The sequence below is a fragment of the Oncorhynchus mykiss genome, chromosome 6 (genome assembly GCF_057628025.1).
Source record: "Oncorhynchus mykiss isolate SJ-2025 chromosome 6, ASM5762802v1, whole genome shotgun sequence".
NCBI classification, from domain to species: Eukaryota; Metazoa; Chordata; class Actinopteri; order Salmoniformes; family Salmonidae; genus Oncorhynchus; species Oncorhynchus mykiss.
Genome location: NC_143027.1, coordinates 68,088,863 through 68,116,729, shown reverse-complemented (window position 1 = coordinate 68,116,729; position 27,867 = coordinate 68,088,863). Strand labels below are relative to the sequence as shown.

Here is a 27,867-nt window from a genome sequence, read left to right as displayed (position 1 = left end):
TGTGAGTAGTAGTAATGCGTCTGCTTTTATCAATGTTGAGTCCATCTCTCTTTACTCATTCTCTTTGAGCTTTCATGTTCTTTTCTCAGCCCGGCCTTCTGTGTCTGGACCCGTTTTTGGACCCTTCAAACGTACATTTTCCTTAAAGCATCAACTTGAAACGGGTCCAGATATAAAGTGGTACCAGCATGTGGACCCCAGTGCCTTGGAAGAGTTTAAAAAGAATCTGAGAAGAAAGAGGAATACATAATAATAGTACTGAAGGAAAAACATAATAAAGCCTCGTTTTCTTTGGGAAAGGAGTCTTTCATCTTTCTATAACAATAATGCTCTCAATGAGTGCACAGGACTGTGTTTAGTCCAGGAAGCTTCCACTGGCAGACATGAAAGGCTCCAGGGAGGCTGGATGGAGTGGGCTTTAAAGGCTCTGTACGGCACACGGGTCAGTCCTCACCTCTCGCCTCGCTCTTCCTCCTCTTTCCTTTCTCCTCCTCTCCTCTTTCTCCTCCTTCAATGGAGGCCGACATGGAACAGCAGAGCGGTCTGAGAGTGGCAGACAGTGAAATGAAATGGCTGTGGCTGTTTTGGCTGTACCCCTCTGCTTCCTCCTGGCCTATGGTGTACGTCTGAGCTTGAGGCCCCCGGGGGTTTAGGAAATGGAGCATCACAGTTCTGTTGCCTGTCTGACGTCAAGGCCCGGCCCCTCTGCAGCTGTGGCGTGTGTTTAACAACTCTCTCTGTTTACAGTCACCGTCGTGACAAGGGGGTTCATTCTGACTATAGGGAAAGTGTAATTGTTATGGAAGCACACAGTATACATGAACATTCTCACTAAGATGTTCTACAACATTCTAAACGTTTCTTTCTCCTTCTCCCTGTCTGTTTTTATGACTCTGTGTTTTCTACCTAAGAAATAGAATCCACATTTAATTTGAGGTTTTATTTTCCCTTCCTATTTTCCTTTCCTTGTTGAGAGTCCACTTTCCCATATTGGTTGTTAATTGGTATAACGTTGCGTGTGGGAACAGGTTCAGCTCCTGTCCAGATGGTTGTGTAGAAACCCTATCCCTTCATGTTACCTTACCGCTAGCGGACTAATTCAGTTATTACAAAAACAACCTGTTTAGGATTAAAACCTGTGTGGGAGAGCATGTTTATTGCAGTTATTTACCCAGTAATTTGTTTGCTTTTTAATAATGTAAATGAATGATATCGTGCCCAAAGCTAAATAGTTTTAGTTCAATCTCCCCTGCAGAAAATCTAAATGTTTATTTTGGGGAGTTATAATTTTTTTCTCCTCTTTCTAAATCAGCTCACACATTTATTTTCTGTCCCATCTCCTCGCTTTAACTTTTTTACCCCCCCCCCCCCCCCATTCGCCTACCCTCCCCCAATCTGCTTTCCTCTTTGCCTCAGCACTTATGAAGCTTAGTGGGAAGAACCATATCAGCCCCTCCCCTTCTCTCTACCGCCCCCCTAACACTGTGGCGAATGGTTCAGCCCTGTTTTGCATAAGTTTCCTCTGAGTAGATCCATGTGTGAAGGGCCAGCCCAGGACTGAAAGAATTAGTCCCTTTTTAACGGGTTCGATGTATGTCTAGGGAGAAGGCTTGTGTGCTGCTGCTGCCGTGCTCTGAAACAGTACACTTGCTCCAGTCATCAGTATAATAGCCGAAGATATCATGTATTGCGCCTACCCTGTCCCTGGAATGGGCAGCAACTCCTTAATGTATTACTACAACGGGAAATCGGTGAGTTCTGTCTACGGGAGAAAGAGAGAGAGAGAGAGTGTGTGTGTGTGTGTGTCCATGTTTGTAATTGGCCCTCGGGTATGGAATTGCAGAATATTGTGTTGTCCGGCTGCACAGCATGTTTCTCGGCTCTAGAGTATATCACTCCTCTCTGCTTTACTCTCTCTCTCTCTTTCTCTCTCTGTATCTCTCTCTCTCATTTTCCCTCTCTCCTCTGTGGACTGATTTTCCGTTGCTTCAGTTACAGCTGTGTGACAGTACCATTTGTTTTTCTTTGCAGTTCAAATAGAGGACTTACTTCATTTCTTTCTCAATATGTTCCAGACATGTTATAGCCTGAATCTGTTAGATGGTTCACTTCTTCTTTTTTTAGCTAACCATGTATGTCAAAACTTACACTTAATTTCAGCACAGACTTCTCTATTAGAGATAAAGCGGAATATAAGCAAGGCACATCAATTGTATATAAGTAGGAACAAATCTCAATATGTGGATGTGTGTGGTTGAAAAAAAGTTCAACACATCATGTTTTTTGTCTCTCACCTCTGTTCGTAGACAGACAGACTGAAAATAAAAAATTTTAGCAGTGAATTTATTTTTACTGGCTGGTTGGTTCAGCACTGGGACTGGGTTGAAATAATAACATGTGGGAGTCTGGGAATGATTAAGGAAAAGAGGCTGCCTGTTAAGGTTAGACTTTCCTGTTTGTAGATTGAGCTCCTAGCACCAGCGTTGCTGTTATTCCATCTGTTTTTAATCACATCGGCATTCTGGACTCTACAGGGAGCCTAATGTGATTCCTGGATTGCTCAGTAAAAAACTCTTTGATTTCTGTGTTCCTGCAAAAACTTTTATTTTATGTGTCTGTATGTGGGAGAGTCTGTAGTGTGCGTGTGTGTGGTTGCGTGCATTTGTGTTTCGGTTTACCTGCCTCTGAGCTAAATTGAGTTTCCTCAGATGTTCGCAGTAATTGTGTCACAGGTGTAAAAGTCTCACTGGCACTGCTGCTGAATAAGAGATGAGCAGAGAAAAGTCTCTTCCTGTTTCCCAGCTCCTCTCCAGAGAGCAAAAACACTGAAACACCCACCCAGCTCCATCCAGAAAGAGAACTCCACCATTCAGAGTCAGGGCCTCATTGGACCTCATTCTCTGATCTTCTCTCCAGAGAGCAAAAACACTGAAACACCCACCCAGCTCCATCCAGAAAGAGAACTCCACCATTCAGAGTCAGGGCCTCATTGGACCTCATTCTCTGAGCTTCTCTCCAGAGAACAAAAACACTGAAACACCCAGTCAGCTCCATCCAGAAAGAGAACTCCACATTTCAGAGTCAGGGCCTCATTGGACCTCATTCTCTGAGCTTCTCTCCAGAGAGCAAAAACACTGAAACACCCAGTCAGCTCCATCCAGAAAGAGAACTCCACATTTCAGAGTCAGGGCCTCATTGGACCTCATTCTCTGATTTAAAGAAACCAGGAAGTTGAACATTTCTATACTATTGTGAGATTCACTTTTATGAGGTCAACATGTTCAGGCTTGTGTTTTAGCCCTCCTCATACCCCATTAGGACAATGCCCTTTGTTCCTACAGCACCACAGATCCCTTTGATATTTTTATATTAAGGATTACCAGGAATGTCTTACAGGCCGGCAGAGGGAGAAAATTGGGAACGTGTGGGCAGCATGGGTCAACTTTATGATCCAAAGCAGTCATAAATAAATAAATAAATAAATAAATAACCAACCAATACCAAGCTCTTTATCTTCTCTTCTTCGGAGGAGAGATAGTGTTTATTGTGAGAATAAACAAAACTCACATTTACTTGTTGGAGTTTTGAGAGGGATTATTGTTTTTATGGCACGAGCCTTAAAGTCTTTGATTTCTGTGTTTTTTGACGTATTAAGTGTTTTCTATTTCTGTTGTTTCCTCCAGTTCCATAGAAAATGAGTAACCTAAGCTTTAGAGAATTCAGATATTTGGGAGGATTTGGTGGAGTGTGTTTTTCTAAGGTGTGGCCTTTCCTGTCTAATATCCCTCAAGTGCACTGAGGACTGGACCAAGGAGGCATCCAGTAAATTACTATTTTTCTCAGGAAATATGGAATAACTGTTTACAGGACAAGATAACATCAGGAGTATGAGTTTTGCCGCAGAGTTTAAAATTAATGTTGACAGCTTCCCACGTATATAACACCTGATATCACCTCATTTATCAGAGTCCAGTTGGTCTTTGAAAATTGTGTTTCTTGAGACCTAAATCTTGAAGTTTTTAAGCATCAACAGCTTGAGGCTTGAGATGTCTCTGTTAAAGGGTTGCCTGGTACCAGGCTGCAGCGCTCAACATGCCCCATCAGGAAGGTGGTTCTGGGGCAGTGTAGCAGGGGACCATTGTTTTGGAGCTGCGTGCGTGCCTTTTAGCCTCTAAGTGTGTTAGATTTAGACTTGAAAAGAAAGGCCCTCGGGCATGGTTTGATTCCGCATAGTGACGTGCAGAGACAGGATACTGTGTTGACACCAGCAGTCCACTGCTCTCAGCTGTTCTCTTTTGTGAGTTTTTGCTGCGGTGATCATTTATTTTTAAGAGGTTATTTTCGCCGTCGTCATTTGGTGTATCCATATGTTGACAATATAATGTTTTTTTCCATGTGCTGTTTTGATTGGTGTGGGGTCGAGATCAAAGGCGGGTGCTGCAGGCTGGTGATGTGTGGAAAGGTGTGGAGGGACTCATCAGCCCTCTCAGATCAGCCACAGAGAGACGAGAGAGTTGCAGAACGAAGCTCTGCCAAGAACCTACTGTCCCCATTCTCTCCAATCTGACAGTGAAATCTGATGCTTGTTGATATTAAGTCAAACATGAGTAAGCTCAGTGTATGAACCACAAACCCTGAATTAATGATTGCATATGGATTATGATGGCTACAGATATTCTTAAATTAAACGTGATGCGGAAAATATACAGAAACACCCAAACTCCAACAACTGTGCTGGTCCTGCTGGCCCTGCTGGCCCGGGCTCTGAGTGATGTCTCTTTAATTCATGTGGTAGTAAAAGGAAACCCAGGCGGGCCCTCTCCTCCAGAGGCTAGGGGAATGAGGCGCCCGGTGTTTGGGTGTTTTATTAATGCCTTGACTGGCTAGCCCAGTGTGAAGAGGACAATTAGCATCATCCACCGCCATATGCTGCCCATTGAGGCTCAGACTGGGACAAAGCCAGGGCTCCTGTGTGAGGCTAACCTGGAATCTCCACGGGAGTCCCCACACCCTGGGTCACATGTGCGAGCCAGAGGACCCAAGAGATCCCCTCCCTGCTAAACGACATGTACAAAGGGTGCTGGAGTTACACACACACAGCTAATCACATGCTCACACACACTGCTTGTGGCCCTGTGTGTTGGCTAAGCTGACTGACTGATATGTTGTTCACGTGAGTGAGTATGTGTGTGTCTTTCTCTTGACGTACGTAGTAAAGTGATGACGAATGAAATTTGTTGGGGTTGTGTCTCGTAAATAAGATGATTATACTTCAGTAGGACAGCAAAACATTCTCTCCAAGCCCACTGACACATCTTGTTGCATTAGGAAGCAACCTTTGAAGGTCTTGAAGGGCTCTGTTCACGCAAACAGATGAGTATGCCATTAGGTCATTAAAAAAGGAATTTATGTTGCTGGTGACTAGGGGGGGGGGGGGGGGGGTTGGGTGGCAGGTCTGGTAGTGATTTGTGCTGCATGGTGATAGTGTTAGGGTTGAGGGACTGGCCCTCTTTGTGGCGTGGTGAGTTCACTGGCTCTCTCTCCCTCCATCTGGAGTGGATGAAGTCAGAGACCACATCACTAATGTTTGGCCTCACGACCCTTTGATCCTCCCACCCAGCCTGGCACAGCCACAGCTGCACAACAGCCCTCTGTGCTTCACCGCTCATCCCCTCCCTCAATCCCTCGCCAGCTCACAACCAGGTAGCAAAATAAAGAAAAGCACAGGCTCCATATTTGATTTTCTGATTTGATTTGTTTCTTTGGCGAGCTGCAATTTGCAGTGTTTTTATGAACGCTTGTGTGTGCTGGTGTCATTATAGTTCCATTAAGAGCTGAGACAATCTGAAATGCAAACACCCCCTGATAATCCAGTCCTCCCTCCACGAGCCTTCCAAATGAGCCCAGCTGCCACACCACTGGCTTCTTAAACTGGCACGGCTCAGTTTGTTCACTACATTCATTAAAGTAGACATGATTCCGGCTTCAACATACAGCGCTACTTTACAAATAACAGTCGTGTGAGGAATAGGGACAAATTTAGGCGAAGGTACTCGTTTGCATCTAATGATGGTTAATGACGCCGTCCTTAATGCACTGGCTTTAGATTGTGATCAACCCACCAGGCGGGGTGGTGGGGCATTAGAATTGGTCCTCTTCAACATCATCCTAATAACTCAACCAAATCATCATCATTATGCTCCTGCCACATACAGAGAACAGTCACAAGTTACATCTTCGAGGATAATGACTAGACTGCCCTATGCACCTGCTGTTGTTATTCATGTTAATAATGTCTGTTTTCTTTTGGCAGGTGTATGCCCCTTCTCCCAACACAGAAGACTTCAACAGAGATTCTCCCTCCTACTCATCTCCCAAACCCCCCAGCAGTATGTTTGCAACCACTTTCTTTGGTAAGTGATTCTGACTTAAGACAGTCTCTGTCATGGAGTCTAAAGAAGCCAGTATTATCTGTTTGTTCAATCTGAGGCGCTGTCTTTGTCAATGTCTTCCCCTGCCTGTTGATAGACAGTGGACCCATGAGAAAATATTTCTGGACAAACATCCTAACATCACACGCAGTTACTCTCTCTGTAGTCACTCTCTCTGATGTCGCTAAACAGTTTCAAATGTTCAGCTCAATTGAGCAATTTCTTTCTTCTGGTAGACAGTATTTCACTGAGCCTGGTCTCAGTCGCCTGTCTTTGAAGGGATCTGGTTGGTTTCTGTTAGCCAAGGGAGGCTTAGTGTTATCTCAGCTGTGTCCAGGACAGGGCTTGTGTTTCAGTTCTTAGACCAGACTGGGAGAGTGAACAACCCCCTTGTGTGATCCAGAAACTCAGCAGAGAGGAGGGGGACTGCCCTCTGTGGAAAGGTCTCTCTGGGCTCGCATAATCAAGCTGTGTGTTGTGGTTTGTTGTTGTGGTTTGCTTCATGGCTGTTCAGGCATATTGCATTTTATGTCAACTTGACTGGTTATTAAACTAAAGCCATTTAAATGTCTGCCCTCTCCTGGAATCAAATCCAGGATGTCTCTTCAATTGGTTGATCCTTTTGTTACATGAGTCATTATACTGTAAAGAATAGGGATGAAACTCAAAACAGATCCATTTCAACTCAACTCTGTTTGTTGTCATTAGATGGGTCCCACAACTCTTCTGATCCGTGGAATTCCTCCAATGGGATCAACCAGCCTAGTTATGGAGGAATGCTGGGAGGATCTTCATCTCACATGCCGCAGTCAGGAAATTACGTCAACATGCACTCACATGACCGCCTGGTAAGCAACCCAGCTAGTGATGTCTCAATGTTTCCCCTACCTATTCTTAGACAGTCTACCACCTCCCTGTTAAGCTCTATTGCCCCATGCTCATTAAACATTTGGCTTGCATTGGTTTCAATTGAATATTTGTGGTGTGCAATATTGCAGCCCATAATATTGCCCACCCTGCCTACAGAAAAAGTCTGGCTACGGGAAACACTGTGACTGATGCGTATTCAGCCTCCATGTCCTGTTCTGCCCCATCAGAGCACATCCCCTCCTCTCTGCTGAGCCCGTAGTGAGAGTGATTGTTTTGAGCTGTGGCCTGGCTATCTCTCTATCTGATGTTGCTGTCTGGGCAGTATCTGTGTAAGACACGGCTGACCCCCTCTATCAGTGTTTCATCTGCTCTGCTCTGTCTGCCCACTGTGTCTCACTGGGACTCACAGGGAGCCTGCAGCTGCTGCCCAACCAAAGCCCTCTGTCTGTCTGGGCTCCACATTCATATAACCTCTCTTTTATCAAATGATATTTTTTCACCACGCACAATGCTATTCTTACCACTGAACAAGTGTAGGCACACACAATATTGCATTGTCCTGATGAACAAGTGTTTTGTCCTCTTTCTCTTTCAGAATTACCCTCCACACTCTGTATCGCCGACAGACATCCATGCCAGTCTTCCTCCAATGTCCAGCTTCCACCGCAGCAACGCCAGCACTTCACCATTCGTTAACCCAACACACACCCCGCCTATCAACACCACCGATGGGGTCATGGGTACGGTGAATATTTAGTTGATCTACTCTTAAATATCAATAGGCGAGATACATTCCTATAATGATGTTATCTTCTTTAATCTATACTCTGTGTTATTAATGTCCTCTCCTTGTTTCTGTAGTTGCTGCAAATCGAGGGAATGCCACTGGAAGCCAGCAGACTGGAGATGCACTGGGCAAAGCTTTGGCTTCGGTGAGTATAGTACACCCCTGTTGTCCTCCGGGTAAATGGGAAAGCCTCAAAAGAGATAGAAACCATGTTACAAATCCACAGAGGTTGTTTGTTGGGAGTAAAGCCCTATTGGTTTACTGGTAAAGGGAGGCACAATCCATGCAGCACTTAAAATTGCACTCTCTCCCTCTGAATGGCAGTTTGATTGAGGCGTTAGGCTTACATGGATGGTTAGGAATCCTCCGTGGATATCCCCTCTAGGTTGGTCCCCTCTCTGGGTGTGAATCCTGTGTTCTTGACTACAGTACCTTCTCCACTCACTTTAATATCAAATATATTTTTTATTCCTGTGTTAAATTGAGATGGTGCATTATATTAATGGCCCTCTTCAGTCTGTAAAGGAAGCGACCTCAGTGGTCACGATGGGTATTAAGTGCTATAGTGAATGCTGATTAAATAAGCCCAGAGGGATGTGTTTGCAGTTGTTTCTGGGCCTAAGCCTGGATAATTGTGGACTTAATCTCTGAGTATACAAGAAAGGAAATTGTAAAAAAAAAAAAAAAACATTACGCACCAGTTTGAATAATCCAGCCTTGGTATTTGTTCCATTTTTGATCATGTCTCCCTGCACGTTTGACAGGCAGTAACTCATAAACCTTTGTGCTACTGAGGATGAATATGTCCCCCTTCCAGTTAGAGCCCTCTTGGTTTCCACAGCCACAGAACCTCACAGAGAGCTCTTCTGTCCCTGCTCTTACTGATTATTTCTCATTTGAATAACTCCCAGAACTCATCTGTAACCCGGCCTAATATACACTACATGACCAAAGGTATGTGGACATCTGCTTGTTGAACATCTCATTCTAAAATCATCATCATGGGCAATAATATGGAGTTGGTCCCCCCTTTGCTGCTATAACAGCCTCCACTCCTCTGGGAAGGCTTTCCACTAGATGTTGGAACATTGCTGCGGGGACTTGCTTCCATTCAGCCACAAGAGCATTAGTGAGGTTGGGTGTTCCAATTCATCCCAAAGGTGTTAGATGGGGTTGAGTTCAGGGCTCTGTGTAGGCCAGTTAAGTTCTTCCACACCAATCTCGACAAACCAGTTCTGTATGGACCTCGCTTTGTGCACAGGGGCATTGTCATGATGAAACAGGAAAGGGCCTTTCCCAAACTGTTGCCACAAAGTTGGAAGCATAGAATTGTCTAGTATGTCATTGTATGCTGTAGCGTTAAGATTTCCCTTCACTGGAACTAAGGGGCCTAGCCTGGACCATGAAAAACAGCCCCAGACCATTATTCCTCCTCCACCAAACTTTGCAGTTGGCACTATGCATTGGGGCAGGTAGCATTTCCCTAGCATCCGCCAAACCCAGATTAGTCTGTTGGACTGCCAGATGGTGAAGCGTGATTCATCACTCCAGAGAACGTGTTTCTCTGCTCCAGAGTCCAATGGCGGCAAGCTTTACACCACTCCAGCCGACACTTGGCATTGTGCATGGTGATTTTAGGCTTGTGTGCTGCTGCTCGGCCATGGAAACCCATTTCATGAAGCTCCTGACGAACAGTTCTTGTGTCGACGTTGCTTCCAGAGGCAGTTTGGAACTCTGTAGTGAGTGTTGCAGCCAAGGACAGACTATTTTTACGTGCTTCGCTCTTCAGCGGTCCCATTCCGTGAGCTTGTGTGGCCTAGCATTTCGCAGCTGAGCCATTGTTGCTTCTAGACATTTCCACTTTACAATAACAGCACTGGGGCAGTTCTTGCAGGGCAGACATTTTACAAACTGACTTGTTGGAACGGTGGCATCCTATGACTGTGCCACATTGAAAGTCACTGAGCTCATCAGTATTTTATTTATTTTATCTTTATTTAACAAGGCAAGTCAGTTAAGAACAAATTCTTATTTACAATGATGGCCTAGTGGGTTAACCTCTAGCACTTAGCCATCCCGGATCCGGGATCGTGAATACAGCCTCAAGCTCATTACCATAACGCAACGTTAACTATTCATGAAAATCGCAAATGAAATGAAATAAATATGCTAGCTCTCAAGCTTAGCCTTTTGTTAACAACACTGTCATCTCAGATTTTCAAAATATGCTTCTCAACCATAGGAAAACAATCATTTGTGTAACAGTAGCTAGCTAGCGTAGCATCTAGCGTTAGCATTCAGCAGGCAACATTTTCACAAAAACCAGAAAAGCATTCAAATAAAATCATTTACCTTTGAAGAACTTCAGATGTTTTCAATTAGGAGACTCTGTTAGATAGCAAATGTTCAGTTTTTCCTGAAAGATTATTTGTTTAGGAGAAATCGCTCCGTTTGGTGTGTCACGTTTGGCTATCAAAAAAAACAGAAAATCCAGTCATCAAAACGCCGAACTTTTTTCCAAATTAACTCTATAATATCGACTGAAACATGGCAAACGTTGTTTAGAACCAATCCTCAAGGTGTTTTTCACATATCTCTTCGATGATATATCGTTCGTGGAAGTGTGCTTTCTGTCCTGAATCCCAGGAGAAAATGCCCGCAACTGAAGATTACGCACCAATTTAGACAAAGGACACCGGGCGGACCCCTGGAAAATGTAGTCTCTTATGGACAATCTTCCAATGATATGCCTACAAATACGTCACAATGCTGCAGACATCTTGAAGAAACGACAGAAAGTGCAGGCTCGTTCCTGGTGCATTCACAGCCATATAAGGAGACATTGGAAAACAGAGCTTCAGAAATTCTGCTCATTTCCTGTTTGAAGTTTCATCTTGGTTTCGCCTGTAGCATGAGTTCTGTGGCACTCACAGATAATATCTTTGCAGTTTTGGAAACGTTAGACTGTTTTCTTTCCAAAGCTGTCAATTATATGCATAGTCGAGCATCTTTTCGTGATAGCGCCCCCATAGACTCAACTGGTTAACTGCCTTGTTCAGGGGCAGATTTGTACCTTGTCAGCTCAGGGATTCGATCTAGCAACCTTTCGGTTACTGGCCCAACGCTCTAAACACTAGGCTACCTGCCACCCCAAGGGCATTCTACTGCCAATGTTTGTCTTTGGAGTTTGCATGGCTGTGTGCTCGATTTTATACACCTGTCAGCATTGGGTGTGGCTGAAATAGCCGAAGCCACTAATTTGAAGGGGAGTCGACATCATTTTGACTATAAAGTGTATCTTACCTCAGATAAATGAAACCGACAATAGCTTTTATTCCTAGTAAAAAGTGAGAGAAGTAGGATGTGTAAAAGCATAGTGGGTTTACATTTGGGAAGTGCTATGGCTCAGTGGTGCGCACCCGAAAGAGAAAAGTGTGTGTGAAAGTGTATGATAATCACAAATTAAGTATTTTTGTATTCGCAGACTCAATTCTATTAGCATGACAAAGCTGCAGTGAAATGGACACGGTTGGGCTGGGGTGAGACGAGGGGGGTGGGGAGGCCAGGGGGAGCGATGGGGGTTCCTAACTGCTGTGGCTCAACTCTGCGGGCCGCCCTTTGTGGGCCTTTTGTTCTCCGGCCTTTTAAACGGGCCATGCTTATTGGCCCCCCGCTGCCCGGGGGAGCGTGACCGATGAGGAGGCGGAGCCTCATTTGTTGTTGGTAAAATGAGTCGTGTTGCAGTTTGAATACAGCAGAAGTAGCCCGGGACAAGAAGAATGGCCCGTTGTATATTGCAGGGTCAGGAGTCACGGCTATAGACGGCCTGCTTTGGAAAGAGAAGAGATATTGGCTAATTCGTTTTGAGTCCCATTGATTTGAGACATACACTTGTGATCACAGTTGATGGTCATTACTTCTCAACAGGATTGAGTGTCTCAGGGTAAAGATACTGAACAGTGACAAATCCTTTTGACTGAGAAATGTGATTTAAAAGAATAGAGAAGAAGAAGCATGTGTAAATCCCCACAGGGAAAAATATCTCTTTTGGTACACGGAGTGACATGCAATAGCCAAACCACTTGGATTTTCAAAAGTTGATTGAAACACAAAAGCTTGGTGATCAAGCTTAAAAGAGAAGATGATTAATAACGGCATTCCATTGTGTTTACTGAAGTGAAACGGTTTCCTATGAGTAGGATGTGATGTTTACTTGGAGGACTGAGAAATCCTTCTGGATCTACTGCCTCTGCTAATTAATGGGAATCAAACCTCTAATACCCTGGTTTACTGAGAGACACTTTCCATTATGGCACAAACTATCCTCTTAAAGGGAACAAATCAGGGATGTGTTGTCAGCTTTAATCCAGCATTTCTCTAAACAAATGAAATCCCCGTGAAAGTTTTAAAGATATAATCTGTATGCTTCAGAATCACATCATCCTATCTCTATCTCTTTCTCGCTCTCGCTTTCTCTCTCTTTCTCTCTTTCGCTCTCTCTCTTGCTCTCTCTCATGATAGTCATGTCGCCCTAAAACCTCATTGACCCAAGCTTTACATTCCCCACAAACACAGTGGAAGGTCTGTACATGCTACGGTATGGTAACAGAGCTCTTCTGCCATTGAGGAGACATTGTTTTTTATAGTCCACACAAGACACCTCAACTGGTCCGATCTGAGTGTATACTAATCTTCCACTTTTAGTGGTTCTCTCCCTTCACTGGGGCTCAGTTCAGGGCGTGGTTTAGCATGGAGAGGTGCGGTGGTGCAGCTCATTCAGGATAACCCCCTCTGCTCCATCACTATTGGGGGATTAATGCTGGCCTTTGTATCTCTCCCTGTCTATGGCTTGGCATTCCCTCTCTCGTCACCTCCCTTATCTAGCACTCCACCCTGGGTTTATACTGCAGTTATATAGCACCATGTTAGAAAGATATTAATGGGATTTAGGGCAGATTTTAGTCCACTTTAGCTTTAAAGGATTTCAACCACTTTGTTCCTGTTTCCCCCCCTAAGTAAAGACGTTGACTTTCTCCTCTAATAGTGTATCAGCCATATTACTGTAGATACAGTATTTGTATTATATTATCTATGTTGAAGCTAGTGGGGGAGATCTAAATAAATAAAACAACACTAAGCAGAGTTAGAGGAGGGCACCGGACAGAGCCTTCAGGTGTCGCAGTGAATAGGGTTTGCGGTTCCTTTTTTTTGTTGCTTTCACTGAAGCCACTGCTCACCGTTAAAGGCCCATATGTATGCTCTGAACATTTTTATGGGCTCCCTGGTTGGAAAATCCCCAGAATTGATGAGCCAATTTTGGCCGTGCGCCGGCAGAAAGATGGTGACACAGGCTATAAAAAGTATGGGGAAACGATAGGTTGTGATTTTAAAGAGCTGCATGTTCTGCCTTACTGACAGATCTCTCTCTTTCTCCCTCCTTCTGTCATCCCCCTCACTCTTTTCTCCTCCGTTCCTCTCCCTCTTCTCTCTTCCCCTCTCTCTCCCCTCTCTCTCTACAGATTTACTCACCTGACCACACCAGCAGTAGTTTTCCATCCAACCCCTCCACCCCTGTAGGATCTCCGTCGCCCCTGACTGGCACAGCAGGTGCTGCCGCCTCAGCAGGTACAGTGGTGACCAACGGCGCCCCCTCTGGAAGGGCAGGCAGAACATCAGTCTGCACTCTGATCTACTGCACTATAGCAATATACCAGCCTAAACTAGTCCCAATGCCATGGAGAGATGGTGGTTATTGCTTCCTCAGAGCATTCACACTGTTTCCTCCATACACTGCAAGTGATGTTTATCTCACAATGGTTTTCAGAGTCTCTGACTTTGACGACATTGCCTCATGGCGACAGATGATGCAGTTTACCCCAGACAACCCCTAGCTACATAGTGATAAGGAGTCAGCTCTCTTCAGTTGCTGAAGGGGCCCAAGAGACTATCTTAGAGTTTGACATCCTCTCCTCTCAGTCACTGCATTCATTCTACCAGATAATTCAGATAATCAGTTTCCATAAGTAGCAGAGCAATGTGGAGGGGACATTTAATAATTGTGAGAGACACTGGCAGAGGAGAGAGAGAGGGGAGGGAGAGAAAGAGAGAGAGGGAAAGCCCAGCGTGTTGTTGTAGTGGGCAGTTGTGCCGTGTGTGGTGATGTAGTGGCGACAGCTGTCTCCACGTATGCCCCCCTCGTCCTCAGCTGTTGCTCTGGTCTGTGGACAGCTGTTCTCCCCATGGACCGACCGGCCTGCAAAGGGCCTCATTTTTCTGCCCGAGGAGCGACAGTGACTCAGCTGATGAGGGGGATTATATTGGCTTCACACAGAGGGATGCCAACCCCTCACGCACCCTCTTTACACCTCAGCCAGCCAGGCCTCAGGGCAGCATGCCCTACTTGGGAGGACGGGGATAGAATGCCAACAACCATTTAGATTTTATCAGTGAAGTTCCTGTCACCTGGAGATTGAGAAGCAGGTACAGTGGTTAATTGGGTGTGGATTGTTTTGTTATACAAATAATGATACAACATGATACCAAGGGCACCAACGTTTGTTACAATGTGAAACAGAGTTTCTCTTTACAATCATAATCCTCAGTGAATCTACAGTATCTGTTCAATTTACAAATGCAAAACAAATACTCCACATCCATGACTTTCCATATGAATAAACATCTGCCTTTGTCCAAAACCCTTCCCAAAAGTCCATTTCCAAATCTGTTGCCATTAGTTTAATAGAACGCCTCCATAAAAATGAAATGTAATGTAGCTTAAAAGGGCAACTGGGATGATTGAAAATGAATTTCTTGTTTCATGTTTTGCGATTTAATATCAATTTATTTGTTTGAAGTTTGTTAATTAGAATAGGGGGCATTACTTCGAGATCAGTTGGGGCATGATTTGGCATGATGTTCAGATTAACCACAAATTGCTCCATCTGTTCATTAGGATTAGCTACTTTCATAACCTAACCAGGCAGGAACAGATATACACCCTGGTGCTGCTCAACACAACTCTGGCTGGTGTGTTCAATTAGCTTTCTCCTCCTCCTCCTCTCCTCCACGTGGGGACCAGAGGCCCAGGGAGGCTTAGTTATGAGTACTTCCTGTTTGGTTCACGCCAGGGAAGGTAGAGCAGGTAGAGCAGAGAGGCTCCCTCATTTCCTGTTCCAAAGTTACTTTTAATAGCCTCTTAATTAAAGCCGGGCTTTTCCAGGACCTTTGTGTGGAGAGACTTTCTCTCAGAAGATGACTAATGCTTAGTTTACACTTCTGACGATGAATCGATGGAAACAGTTCCCCCGGGTCAAGTGGATATGTAATCCTAGTGTTTGTCAGAAACAAACTAACATTAGCTAGCGATCTCCCAGTTCCCGATCTTTCTCTCTCAAATACTGAAATACCATTTTAGAGGAGAACAGGGAGAAAATGGGGCCTGCTGTTGGTTTTCACAAACAGCCTAAATGAGAGAATGAGAGGTAAGCTAAACAATGTATCCATCTGTAGAGTATGCTAGAGTGCGTGGGCTGGGTGTTGACCTCCTGCCACAGTAATGGAGACCAGGCGGTATAGTGAGGGCCCATAGCTGGGGCTGGCTCACTAACACAGCCCAGTATAAATAACCTGGGAGGTTTCCTCATTGTCACAATCGATTAAGGAAACTTGAACTGTTCTCATGTGCACACAACAGGCTTGGTGTAATGCATTACCTCCTGGTACACTGTTGTTTGTTAGTTGGAATATTTCAGACAACATTGGCTAAGATAAAGAGACAAATACAAATATATTTTGTTGCATTGGATACCTCAATTTGATACGCAGATTATTTTAGTTTCACACTAATCAGATTGAGTTGATTTGTTTTGTATGTGCCATTGCACATTTCATGTACTGATTATAACCATTCCCACACATTGTGATCCCCTCTGCTTAATGTAAAATTCAAATGTGCTCTAGAGATCACCCAGTCTGGGACAGAATGGAATTCCTTAATTAGATGTTTCCACCATTTGTTTGGACTATTGCCCTGTCTCTTGGTTGTCTCTAGAATCTCAGAATGGAAAGTTAATTCAGGTCAAGTCTCGGAGTCTGTCTTGGCCTGCGTGTTTTGGCAAGCCACGGAGCTGTTGGACTGTTACACTATACCTCAGCTTGGCATGTGATTGGTCAGAGGATATTTGTGTCGTGACCCCTGGAAGCCAATCACATCGGGCTTAGATCAGCGGACAAGAGGAGCACCCACGAGTGCAGCCTTGCTAGAGCCTTCTGGAACTTTCTGGCTCATTGGATGGAGTAAGGGAGTCCTTTTGACGTGGAAGAATCACTCTGTCAGTGGAAGACAGCCTCGGTCCCAGCCGGGCCTCTTATCACTGTTCACTTTGTTCCCTGGGCTATTAGCTCATTAATGAGCGGATGTACATGTAGGCCATGTCCCAGTGTGCTGGTGTATGTTGGGGCCTTCCACCCACGGACCTGGCTCATGTTGCAGGATGCAGCCCAGTCACCAGGAAATGATGCAGCTGAGCCCCAATGCTGAAAATACCTCTCACAGCTTAACAACAAGAGACCAGACAGGATGTGGATGTGCTGTGTGTCAGTCATTCCCTGTAGAGTGGAGCAGGATGCAGGTCTCTAATCATTGGCCATGTTGAGATGTCTGAATCAGCCATGTCAGGTGGATAACTGTGGTTCTCCCGCTCTGTCTCTCTCAGGTACCAACCAATGGTCGCGTGGTGCAGCCGGACAGAGCCCCCCTTCTCCCAACTATGAGAACTCCCTGCACTCACTGGTAAGTCTCCCCCCTCTCTTCCCTTCCCCCACACCCTGAGCACTTTTTAATGGACAAGCACACAGTAGATGGGTTCTCTCATGTAGGGCAGGGTAGCATTACATGAAGATTCTTGGCTGACAAATGTCGGCGTTGGGGGGGGTGCTGCTGCTGAACAATAACCGTCCCTTGGGGCGTGTCTCCTGCCATCTGTCCCCTACTCCGTGGGCCAGGGTGGGGTTGGGGGGGCTGGTGTTATGGGGGCTGGGGAACCTGGCAGCTGTTGCGTTGACTGAACCACCACTGCTCCAGGATTCCAGCGCTAGTTGCCTGCGGACCAGAAACACGACTTGGGATCAGTTTTCACCCCACGCCGCATTCACACCATCGGCTGTGGGGATAAATATTTACCCACTATATTTGAATGCCACCTACAATGGGATTTTTGTGAAGCGACCAAATCTATGATCAGTGTGAACAGCGAATGTGTGGGAGGGATGGGACCTCATGGTGGGAGGAGAGGACGAGGGGTCAGGAGTTATTATCTACACAGGACCACAGTTTTGATGCTGCCTGACACAATGATTAGTTACCATATGTCTGTCTCTGTCTGACTCTCCTTTTTCTCTGTCTTTCTATCTCAGTCTACGCTATCTCTGTCCTTTTATCTCAGTCTACACCAAACTCCAGCATTGGGGAACATCCCGCGCACCCCCCCTGCGTGCGCGCGTGCATGCCATATCTATTTCTATGTGCACAAGCACTGTTCACACCCTCTTGTTGGTGGAGATATGTTTTAAACCTACAAAATGTTATTTCCTGCAATTCATCACATTTTCTAATGGGGTGCAGAGAACATTTTGCAGTTTTAAAGCAAATTGTCTTGCAATTCTATACATTTTACCATATCGTGTGATATTTGAGTGACTCGAACATGGGCTAAAAAAAACTAGCTAAAGAACGTTATCTGACATGGGCTAGTTGATCTGGACATTTCTGACAAGTTATAAAAATCTCTCTAAGGTATGCAATGACTGACATGACAAAAGAAATACTGATGATGCACTACCCAATTTGGACATTTTAAGAGTAAGTTGAAAACCGGACAGAGTTCCCCAAAAGTTTGGGAGCCACTGGTCTATACTATCTCTGTCCTTCTATCTTAGTCTACACTATCTACGTCCTTCTATCTCAGTCGACACTATCTCTGGCTCTTCCACTACTGTTTATTTGTGCTCACATGCTTTCCTGTTCTATCTGATTTTGGCAGAAAACTCGAGTCCATCAGCAGCTTCATGAGCATCTCCAGGATGCCATGTCATTCTTAAAGGATGTATGCGAGGTACTCCTGTCCTTTAGATGGAGACTTTACCCATCAGTGTTTGACACCTTTTCACATCCTTAGTTGTTTTTCTTTCTTTCACCAGCTTGGCCTCCGTTCCATTTAATTGGAGTTTCAAATGTTTTGTTGCCATGCTTTTTATTGTTGTTTATTATTTATATACTGACATTTCAGCTTGCAGTAATCAGCTTAGGAGCATAAGATGCTTTAATACCAAATGAATAGTCATGGTGCTCCAAATGAGTGGTGTGCCAGCCCGTTTATCAGTTTCTATAGATACAAATGAGTGGTGTGCCAGCCCGTTTATCAGTTTCTATAGATACAAATGAGTGGTGTGCCAGCCCGTTTATCAGTTTCTATAGATACAAATGAGTGGTGTGCCAGCCCGTTTATCAGTTTCTATAGATACAAATGAGTGGTGTGCCAGCCCGTTTATCAGTTTCTATAGATACAAATGAGTGGTGTGCCAGCCCGTTTATCAGTTTCTATAGATACAAATGAGTGGTGTGCCAGCCCGTTTATCAGTTTCTATAGATACAAATGAGTGGTGTGCCAGCCCGTTTATCAGTTTCTATAGATACAAATGAGTGGTGTGCCAGCCCGTTTATCAGTTTCTATAGATACAAATGAGTGGTGTGCCAGCCCGTTTATCAGTTTCTATAGATACAAATGAGTGGTGTGCCAGCCCGTTTATCAGTTTCTATAGATACAAATGAGTGGTGTGCCAGCCCGTTTATCAGCTTCTATAGATACAAATGAGTGGTGTGCCAGCCCGTTTATCAGTTTCTATAGATACAAATGAGTGGTGTGCCAGCCCGTTTATCAGTTTCTATAGATACAAATGAGTGGTGTGCCAGCCCGTTTATCAGTTTCTATAGATACAAATGAGTGGTGTGCCAGCCCGTTTATCAGTTTCTATAGATACAAATGAGTGGTGTGCCAGCCCGTTTATCAGTTTCTATAGATACAAATGAGTGGTGTGCCAGCCCGTTTATCAGTTTCTATAGATACAAATGAGTGGTGTGCCAGCCCGTTTATCAGCTTCTATAGATACAAATGAGTGGTGTGCCAGCCCGTTTATCAGTTTCTATAGATACAAATGAGTGGTGTGCCAGCCCGTTTATCAGTTTCTATAGATACAAATGAGGATGCTTGTCTGTTATGAACACATGCATCCCTTGTGCCCCTCCTCAGGTTGAAATGGCTTATCTTCATCTGTTTTTCAGTGTCTTTCTTTTATGCTTTTATTATCCCTGTGGTGTTTTTTCACTCCAAGATCACGCCATAAAATCACAATGTACTCCATTTTTTTGTCCTAATGTGCTTATAGTAAACTGCTCTGTCCTCTCTCCTGTTTTTCTCTCCCCTCCCCTCTTCTCTCTCGGTCCTCCCAGTCTCGGATGGAGGATCGCCTGGACAGACTGGATGATGCCATCCTCGTCCTGCGGAACCATGCCGTGGGCTCCACCACCAGTCTGCCCAGCGACATACACAGCCTGCTGGGACAGAACGGGCCAATTGCAACCCTCGGAGCAAACTTCCCTGCCGCCGGATTGGTTGCTAGTCGGACAGCAGCAATGGTATGAATTAACTTTGCAGAAGAAAAATATCTTGAGTGTTTTAGATGTTAAGGATATTATGTTTCATGTTTTTTGCAACTTAAGAATTGACTTTGAATACTTAAAAGAAAGTATTTTTTTGACTGAGTAGAGGCATATGTGCTTGTGCGTTGCGTTTCTCCAAATAGGCTAATAAACAAGCCTTGGCCACCTGTTCAGAATGAGTCCACAGCCATGTGCAAAAACGCTGCCTTTTTCCACAGAGAGCAGTTTAATTTAAACTCACATACTTTCCATATGTGTAATGGTTGGCCTGAAGGCTTACTCTCCTTAAGAAAGACCTCGTATACAGGGTTGAATGAGAAAACCAGGCAAAACGGAGTGAAGTTCTGCTTTGGTCTGGAAAGTGTTTGTCAGTTACACTCCTATGAGGCGGCTCCTGGGGAACGAGGGGATGCAGGTCTCGGTGCAGAGCATAATATGTTTGCCCATCCTCCATCTGAACTATTTCATATCGGAGAGGAGAGGGATTTGAGCACATCTGTAGTGGAAGTTTCAACAGAGGGAGACAGTTCTACACTAATCCCTAGGTGATGGGAAATAATTTAGGCCATATTTTTCCTGAATTTTCTGAATCAGTCCTGGCGTATGTGGGTGGAGGGTTGGATTAAGATCCTCTTGGATTAAACTCCCTTTTCTAAGAAAATGGATGGAGGCATTCAGGGGATGTGATGGAGGAGGGAAGGATGCCGACGACTGAAACATGCTCAGCATTTCCTTACCTCATCATTTACTGTCCAGACCTCAGCCTCAGTCCCAGCTCCTCACAGGAACCTGTCCCCCTACCACTGGCTGATTAGTAAACATTCTTGCTGTGGAGTAGCATCTGTGAGACTAGTCCTTGCATTACTCACATGGTAATCGGGCCAACAAACCCACAAGAAAATTGGGAGGCATTTGATCCCTGGCCTGTGGTAACAATCATATCCAATTTTCAAGTGGACAAGGTTTGGATGTGTTCTGTGTTTCTGCCGTACTACTTCTCCCCTGACTGTTCATTTATTGGAGTTGGTGCTCCTGTATTTGTACTGCCAAAACTAAAACCAGTGCCATTTTACAGACAAGTTTACAACCTTTCACATCCTTCGCAGCATGCAAGCTTGCAGCCTGTGTCCCTTTTGCCCAGAATAATTTAAATACAGGGACTGGTATTTCTGGTTTGTTACTCTCTGTAGAAGGAAGAAAATGTCCCAGCGCACCATGTGTTTTCAGTCATGGCCATTTTGATATTGGTGTTGTGGTCCTTGGAACTCTCAGGATAGTATTTACTGGTCTGTGACTAAAAATTATTTTTTAGTGGTTCTCCCATGGTGCAGTTCAGTTTGGTGTGCTCGTTACAGAGTGTTAAGGGACTATAGTGATGATGTTGGTGAGCTGTGAGACTAAAAGAGGACTGGCTGTGTCTGCATGAACACAGAGTTTCCTCTGTGGTAGAGAGAGAGGGTCCCCTCAGACTGCTGCTCAGACAGAGCTCAGCCACCTCAGCATGGCACAACCACAGCCGTTTACTCAGGACAGCCCTTTTCACTCGTTCACTGCCTCTTTTTAACCAACTCAACAAATCTGAATGGTAGGAAGCGCGCGCCTGAGGCCAGTCTCCACCCAAATAGAGGTCCTCAGCTGTATGGTAATCAGACCCAGCAAGGAAAATGGCAGCGTTCTTCCCTCGCCAGCACCCCCGCGCCCCTCCTCCTCCGCCAGACAAAGACTTGTTTGGACACCTGTTGAGAGCGCTGCAGAGATTAGCGTAGTGAGGAGGGGGGGGGGGGGGTTTGGGGGCAGTGGGTTAACAGAGGCCAACAGTGACTTGGGATCACATTCCATAAGAAAAATGAAAGATACACCCTCCCGCCCCCGTACTGGTTTCCTCTCCTCCTCCCCTAGTTCCCAGAAGAGAACCAGATAGCTGAGTGGGGAACATGTGGTAAACTCCAGCGAGCACAGCGATGGTGATGCAGCATGATGGGAGGACTCTGTTTCACAAGCAATATGGAGGGAAAATAAGGAAATGGTCTGTCTTTGGAGTGGGCTTTGCCTTATATTGCTTTCAAATAGATCAGAGATAGATCTATCTAGAAGAGGAAGAAGAACCCTCAGAACATAATGACCGTGGCTAACCCAAGAGAGAAAAGCAATCAGAAAGAAAAGAGAGAAGGGGATAGGTTTACCATCACATCACTGCATTCGTTATTATGAAGAGATTATACAGCAATACAAATGTATGTTTGTGTTTCCCTTATCCTGAATATGAATTATGCATTTTGTTATGGTGAAGTACAGCACCAAAGCACCCCCCAGTGTCAGAACTGAGGGACTTGGGAACCATCATTAGTTCTCAGAAATGGACTCCTATACTGCAGCTCCACCTGTATATCCTGCTTTTAATATGAGGAAATATGATTGTTTAGCTCACCAGAAAGGTCAGGCATTGTGTTCAATTTGTCATGACAAGTGTTTAGAAAATCCTGTTTTGAAATCCAAGCCAAACATACGTTTTTACAAGTGTTTTCAATGGACAGTTTTCCACCAAGGTTCTCATCATCGGCTTGTAGACTACAAAATCTCCCTCAAAGCTCTGAGCCAGGCTCTGGGAGGTTGTTATTTCTTTTTTGAACAGACAGCAACAGCATTCCATTTGTGAAGGTCAGTCTAAAGTGAAGTTGAACAAGAAAGTTCTCTTTCTATCTCTCTCTGCTTTTCAAGTGTGAGATATCTGAGTCATAAAAGCATTCTCTCTGGTTGAATAGACATCGTTCCTTCCTTTCCAGGCTCATTCAGACCAGAACCCTTCCCTACAGCTGAACATGTACTGTCTCTCTCTCTCGGTCTGTCTCTCTGTCTCTCTCTGTCTCTGTCTTTCTCTCTCTCTCTGTGTTCTGACAGGGTGGTTCTCACCGGGATGAGGCTGGCAGTTTGATCAACAGTCACGGAGGGCCGCCCAGCGTGGGCTCCATGTCCAACATGTCCAGCATGTCCACCGCTGAACTCAACCACCAAGTGGAAACCTTCAGAGGTATGACATGACACACTCCCAACTTCACCCATGACCATCTCATCTCTGCACTACACACCGAAAATAACTACATGTGAAATGACTGTTGGCTGTAAATGATCGGAGATTCCATTTGAACTGACTCTCTACCTTTATGTCTGCGTGTTGCAGGTCTGGCTGCAGGTCTGGCTGGTCAGGTGGCTGCAGCCCTGGAGCTGAAGGTAGAGAACCAGGACAGAGACGACATGCATGATGGCCACTCCTCTGACGACCTCGGCTCTGGAGACGAAAGCGACAAGAGAGACATCAAGACTCCCAGAGGAGGCACAAGGACAAGGTAAATTAACCTAATAACCACAAACATGAATCTTTCTGACCTTCTGTCTAAAACATTCAGTTTTAGAATGTCCCTAAATCTCCCTGGAGTCCAATCATGTGAATAGCCAAAAACAATCAGTCTCAGTCTTACTGTTGCGCCTCTGGGCCTCTCTCCCTCTGCAGCAGTATCAATGAGGATGATGACAACCTGAACCCAGAGCAGAAGGCTGAGCGGGAGCGCGAGAGGAGGATGGCCAACAACGCCCGCGAACGCCTGAGGGTGCGAGACATCAACGAGGCTTTCAAGGAGCTGGGCCGCATGGTTCAGCTGCACCTGAAGAGCGAGAAGCCCCAGACCAAGCTGCTCATCCTGCACCAGGCCGTGGCAGTCATACTGAGCCTGGAGCAACAAGTCAGAGGTCAGCATTCCTACACTCTCACATGTTACACACAATAGTTATAACACCTCTTATGAAGAGTTATAACACTGCTTATGAAGAGTAATGACACACGTTAATCTGTTTCTATACACGCAGAGCGGAATCTGAACCCCAAAGCAGCCTGCCTTAAGAGGAGGGAAGAGGAGAAGGTGTCTGGCCATGGGATCTCTGGGGACCAGCAGACCCACCATGGGGTCCACCCCGGCCTCACCGACACATCCAACCCCATGGGCCGACTCTGAGGAGCACACAGGTACAGTAGTACATCTCCATGGAGCACCATCCACACACTCTCACTCTGTCAGTAATAGCTGTGATGAGATACTACATTACTTACTTTATGAAACATCATATTTTGTGACTGAGTTATTCCTGTTTTTGCCCCTTCAGATCAAAATGATCCAGATCAATTCTGTAAGATAGAGATGGTGCCCTTGCTTCCCAATGGCAGACAGGACTCACAGTTTGTGACACAAATTGGAGGCGACAGACCACTTGAAGCTAAACCCCAGACTAACGCAATCCTTAGATTGAAGAAAAGCCCAGTGTCCAGGTCCCTGTGATGACATCCAACATATTTCTGCCCACGAGAAAACTTCAGCACATATCACTGTCTGCAAGCAGCGTGTCGCATCTGAACAATCAGAGACTGTCGCGATCTCCTCCACCCTCCCATGTGGAAGTTTGCCTTGTGCCTAAACTGAATTGACGAATGCATTGTAACAGCAATTATGTTTATTTGTTTTGTATTATTTTTTCTATTTATTATGTTACTGAGCTGTAAAGTCTGTCTAAAGGGAAAGTTATGAATATGCTTTAAGAAGCCTGTGGCTTTTCAGTTGATCTACAGTTTGCCAGTGTCACTAGTATGGCCCAGCCCTTCTCCCTAGCCAGTCTCAGGCTAGCCTGAGCTAAGATTAAGATACTCAGGCTCCTGAGAAAGATACAAATTAATATATTAGGCAATTTAAAGTGATCTTTAGGGCCCAACTAAAAATCATTTGGCGGTATTGAGTACTAAAAGACAAGCATCCCATTTATAAAAATAACATATATTATTTATATTTTATTCATGCCGCAATGAACAGCATGTTTAAACCAAAACGACCTGCTCATGTGTCCGTTTGGTATAGCTCAGTCTTCATGTTACTGACATAATTAGAGGAAGAGGACTAGACATGAGTGGTGGGTATGAGCCCAGCTAAATAGTGTTCCACACATACACTAGCCTGAACACTATAAACTCTGTGTCACAGGTGACAGAAGAATGGCAAACTCTAGTTTTCCTGAAAGGTCAACTAAAGACTTATAAGGTGTTTATTATCAGGAGTGAGCAGTTCAAATACAGAAAGCAAACCATTTACAAACCTTAGCATTCCCTGCATATTTCTTAGTGTCTTAACTAAAGGAAAAGGGACTTCACTGCCTTTTCATTCCTTTGCCATATAGTGTTAAATGTAAACATTGACATATTTCTGATATTGCAGTTTGCTTTCTATTATTACAGTATGGTCTCTGGTTAGTTGAACAGCCGTGGTCATGCTCTTTGTAATAGCCTAGCACTGTCTTATCATAGATTGCGTAGTGAAAAAGTAGAATCAAAACGACGACCACAATATCACCTGGCCTGAATTAAATTTTCACATAACTTTTTTTCTGTTAAAAATAACTAAAGAAAAAAAAGTTTAAAAAAACATTATTCAAAGTTATCAAAAGTTATATGTTTATTTGTAATTGTATACAAATCATTTCTCTAGGCTTCATAGTAAAGCATATGATGTCAAGCGTGAAATAGCAGAGAGGAGTTCTAAGTTATTTAGAATGGCTTTGTTTTGATCCAAGCAGTGAAGTTACTGGTGAAGGAAAGGGAAGGGGGAGCTTTAAGAGTTCACATGCTGTTAAACATCACAAACAGCTGGTCCTTCAGGTAGGTATGGTACAATGATGAACAAACGCAGTTTTGAGCAGATTTTTTTTTATGTTTCAGGATGAAGAACAATGGTCACCACTTACATTTTTATCTGTGCGCATGCTTTACTTTCTTTAAAAAAAGTATTTTGGTCTTAACTCCTGGTTTTTATTCCATTTGTTTCCTTGTATACTGTCTTCCATTATTATCCACCTTTAAAACAAGGCTGCCACATCCAGAGACAAGTAGCCTATTCTTTGAAAATAAAGTAATAGAACGAAGGATGCCATTGAGAACCACTCCAAGGAGTTTCTACATTTTTGGGGGGGGGGGTTTACAATCATTTTCTTTTTGTGATAAATTTGGAAACGTATTGTTGTGTTTTCTCTGACTGTATGTGGCCTTGTTCATCATTTCAGTATTCATGAGCTTGTATTCATGTTACTGGCAGACTCTGAGGTTAAAATGTATGTCACTGCCTGCTCTCTCATTTCCCCCGTAATTTTAGAATGTTCTGCTGTCTGTCTCTTTGCTCCTATGTTAGACTTTTCTGTATTCCCAGCTGATTTTCCTCGTATAATATATGAAAAATAACAAAAATAAGATTTAAAAAAAAATACATTTGGCTTATTTTTCACTGTAGTTATTAGTCTTTTATACAATAATATTGTAAGAACATTTCTTGAATTCTAAATTTTACTCTTTCTAGATTTTTTAAATCGAAAGTTTTGAGTAAAAAGTTTCTTACTTTATTTTACTATATTAGATAGTAAAATGTATGGTTATTTACCATAACCTGACCAATATTATCCGAAACGTACAAATAGCATCCTAAAACATAGTAGGATTGTAGCTGGCAGTCTAGTACATTGAGGTATTGTACAAGCTCAAATTTCATGAAGGTGTGCTCTCCATCTTGATCTTCAGTCTCCATTGTTGGTGGATAAAAGATATGTACTTGTGTCCAAAAAGTCTAGGTATTGTTGATGCACATCAAAAACTAGCAGCAAGAAATCTAACTATCTGTCTCTGTTACAGAAAACACAGCATGTAAATAACATTTATGTAGCAATAAATGTGCCATCTTTTTTAACACAATTGTGGATATATTTCCTTCTTTGGACGTCATCTTTATTTTCTGTTTCCCCACCTTTCATTTTTCAGTTATTTCCATTCAATTTTGAATTTTGTGATTGTTTTATGAAATGATGTGCTGGTGGTGCATTTGGTTGAGCTCAATACAAGTACAGTACCATGATGTGTTCACTCAAGTGAGCTACTGACGCAACAACCCTTCCCTGGTTTTCCCCCTCAGAAGACTTTTCTACAGTGGATCTTAGCCAAATGAGGAACTCTGTGCAAGAGTGTGTTTTATAGTATGTTACTAATTTTTAAAACAATATCAGTGGACCATTGTAGTCTGTATGGAATATATGTTTCTATTTTTAATAAAGTGTGATAGCAGCATATATTTAGTCTCGTTTTTCTAAAGGCTGTTTTCTTTTTGAATTTCATTTTATGCTCACTTACAGAATAACTTTGAGGGGGTACTTTTGTATTGAGTATTAAGGCATCACAGAAGAATAGACTACACATTTAGTCAAATCCAGCTGCTGTGTGCGTCGTTTACACGTATGAAATACAATAAAAATGCCACACAAAATAAGAGCCTAAAAGGTGCCCATTGCATTTAAACAAAATGTCAACAGGCATGCAGGTCAGTGCATCCTATAACATGAGGATATTTGCATGTATATTTGCAGAAGCATAGTGTTGGCTGTCCTCTCCTAACTAAGAACTCATCTGCACATATTTGTGCTGTGACATCAGTGCCCTCCTTGTCCAATTATAAAACAGATTTAAATCCCAGAAGTTGTCTCAGTGACCCACCACATCTGCAGAGCATTATCCTTTTGTATGTGAGATTGTGAGACAATTCCTCACGGTATCCTGACAGGCCAGATCCAAGTTCAGAGCACTGACAGAGGTGACAGACAAGAGAAGATGCTGACTGCTGTAAAGTCTGTGGCTAGCTTAAGTTATGCACTGTAAATTATGACTGTCATCTTTTAAAACACAGCATTTAATCTGGAATCAAAAGTTACGTATATCCCCACTTCCCCTGTAGTGTGTGTGTGTGTGTGTGTGTGTGTGTGTGTGTGTGTGTGTGTGTGTGTGTGTGTGTGTGTGTGTGTGTGTGTGTGTGTGTGTGTGCGCGCGTGATTGTGTGTTTCTGCCTGTGTGCGTGGGTGTATTTATTCCTTCCTGCTTTTATCATGTCCGGGGGTGTTTATTTGCGGTCACCTAAAGTCATGGGCATGTTTTATATAAGAGTGGGACCACCTTGTTTGAAGGCTGACTTCCTGTGGCTCTGGCTGCCTGTGAGTGA

At 44.0% G+C, this 27,867-nt stretch overlaps 1 protein-coding gene and 1 non-coding gene across 6 annotated transcripts in view; both read left to right on the top strand.

The window, feature by feature from the left end:
• Positions 1-26,947, top strand: part of LOC110526419 (transcription factor 12) — a 99,077-nt gene extending 72,130 nt beyond the window's left edge. For 3 of the 5 annotated variants that reach the window (XM_090238679.1, XM_036980812.2, XM_090238680.1), the window contains exons 9-20: positions 6,314-6,413; positions 7,140-7,279; positions 7,897-8,041; positions 8,163-8,233; positions 13,608-13,713; positions 16,803-16,879; positions 19,595-19,780; positions 22,703-22,832; positions 22,983-23,148; positions 23,313-23,548; positions 23,666-23,822; positions 23,960-26,947. In XM_090238679.1, coding sequence (XP_090094805.1) covers positions 6,314-6,413; positions 7,140-7,279; positions 7,897-8,041; positions 8,163-8,233; positions 13,608-13,713; positions 16,803-16,879; positions 19,595-19,780; positions 22,703-22,832; positions 22,983-23,148; positions 23,313-23,548; positions 23,666-23,811 — 1,503 coding nt within the window. In that variant the 3' untranslated portion in view covers positions 23,812-23,822; positions 23,960-26,947. Of the gene's footprint in view, positions 1-1,505; positions 1,752-6,313; positions 6,414-7,139; positions 7,280-7,896; positions 8,042-8,162; positions 8,234-13,607; positions 13,714-16,802; positions 16,880-18,128; positions 18,201-19,594; positions 19,781-22,702; positions 22,833-22,982; positions 23,149-23,312; positions 23,549-23,665; positions 23,823-23,959 lie in introns of those variants that run through there. The other 2 variants (XM_036980809.2, XM_090238681.1) reach the window with 2 other exon arrangements.
• Positions 13,880-13,962, top strand: LOC118965111 (small nucleolar RNA SNORD35). Its single transcript, XR_005052443.1, has one exon. It is a non-coding gene; the product is annotated as a small nucleolar RNA SNORD35 (small nucleolar RNA).
• Positions 26,948-27,867: the final 920 nt, after the last annotated feature.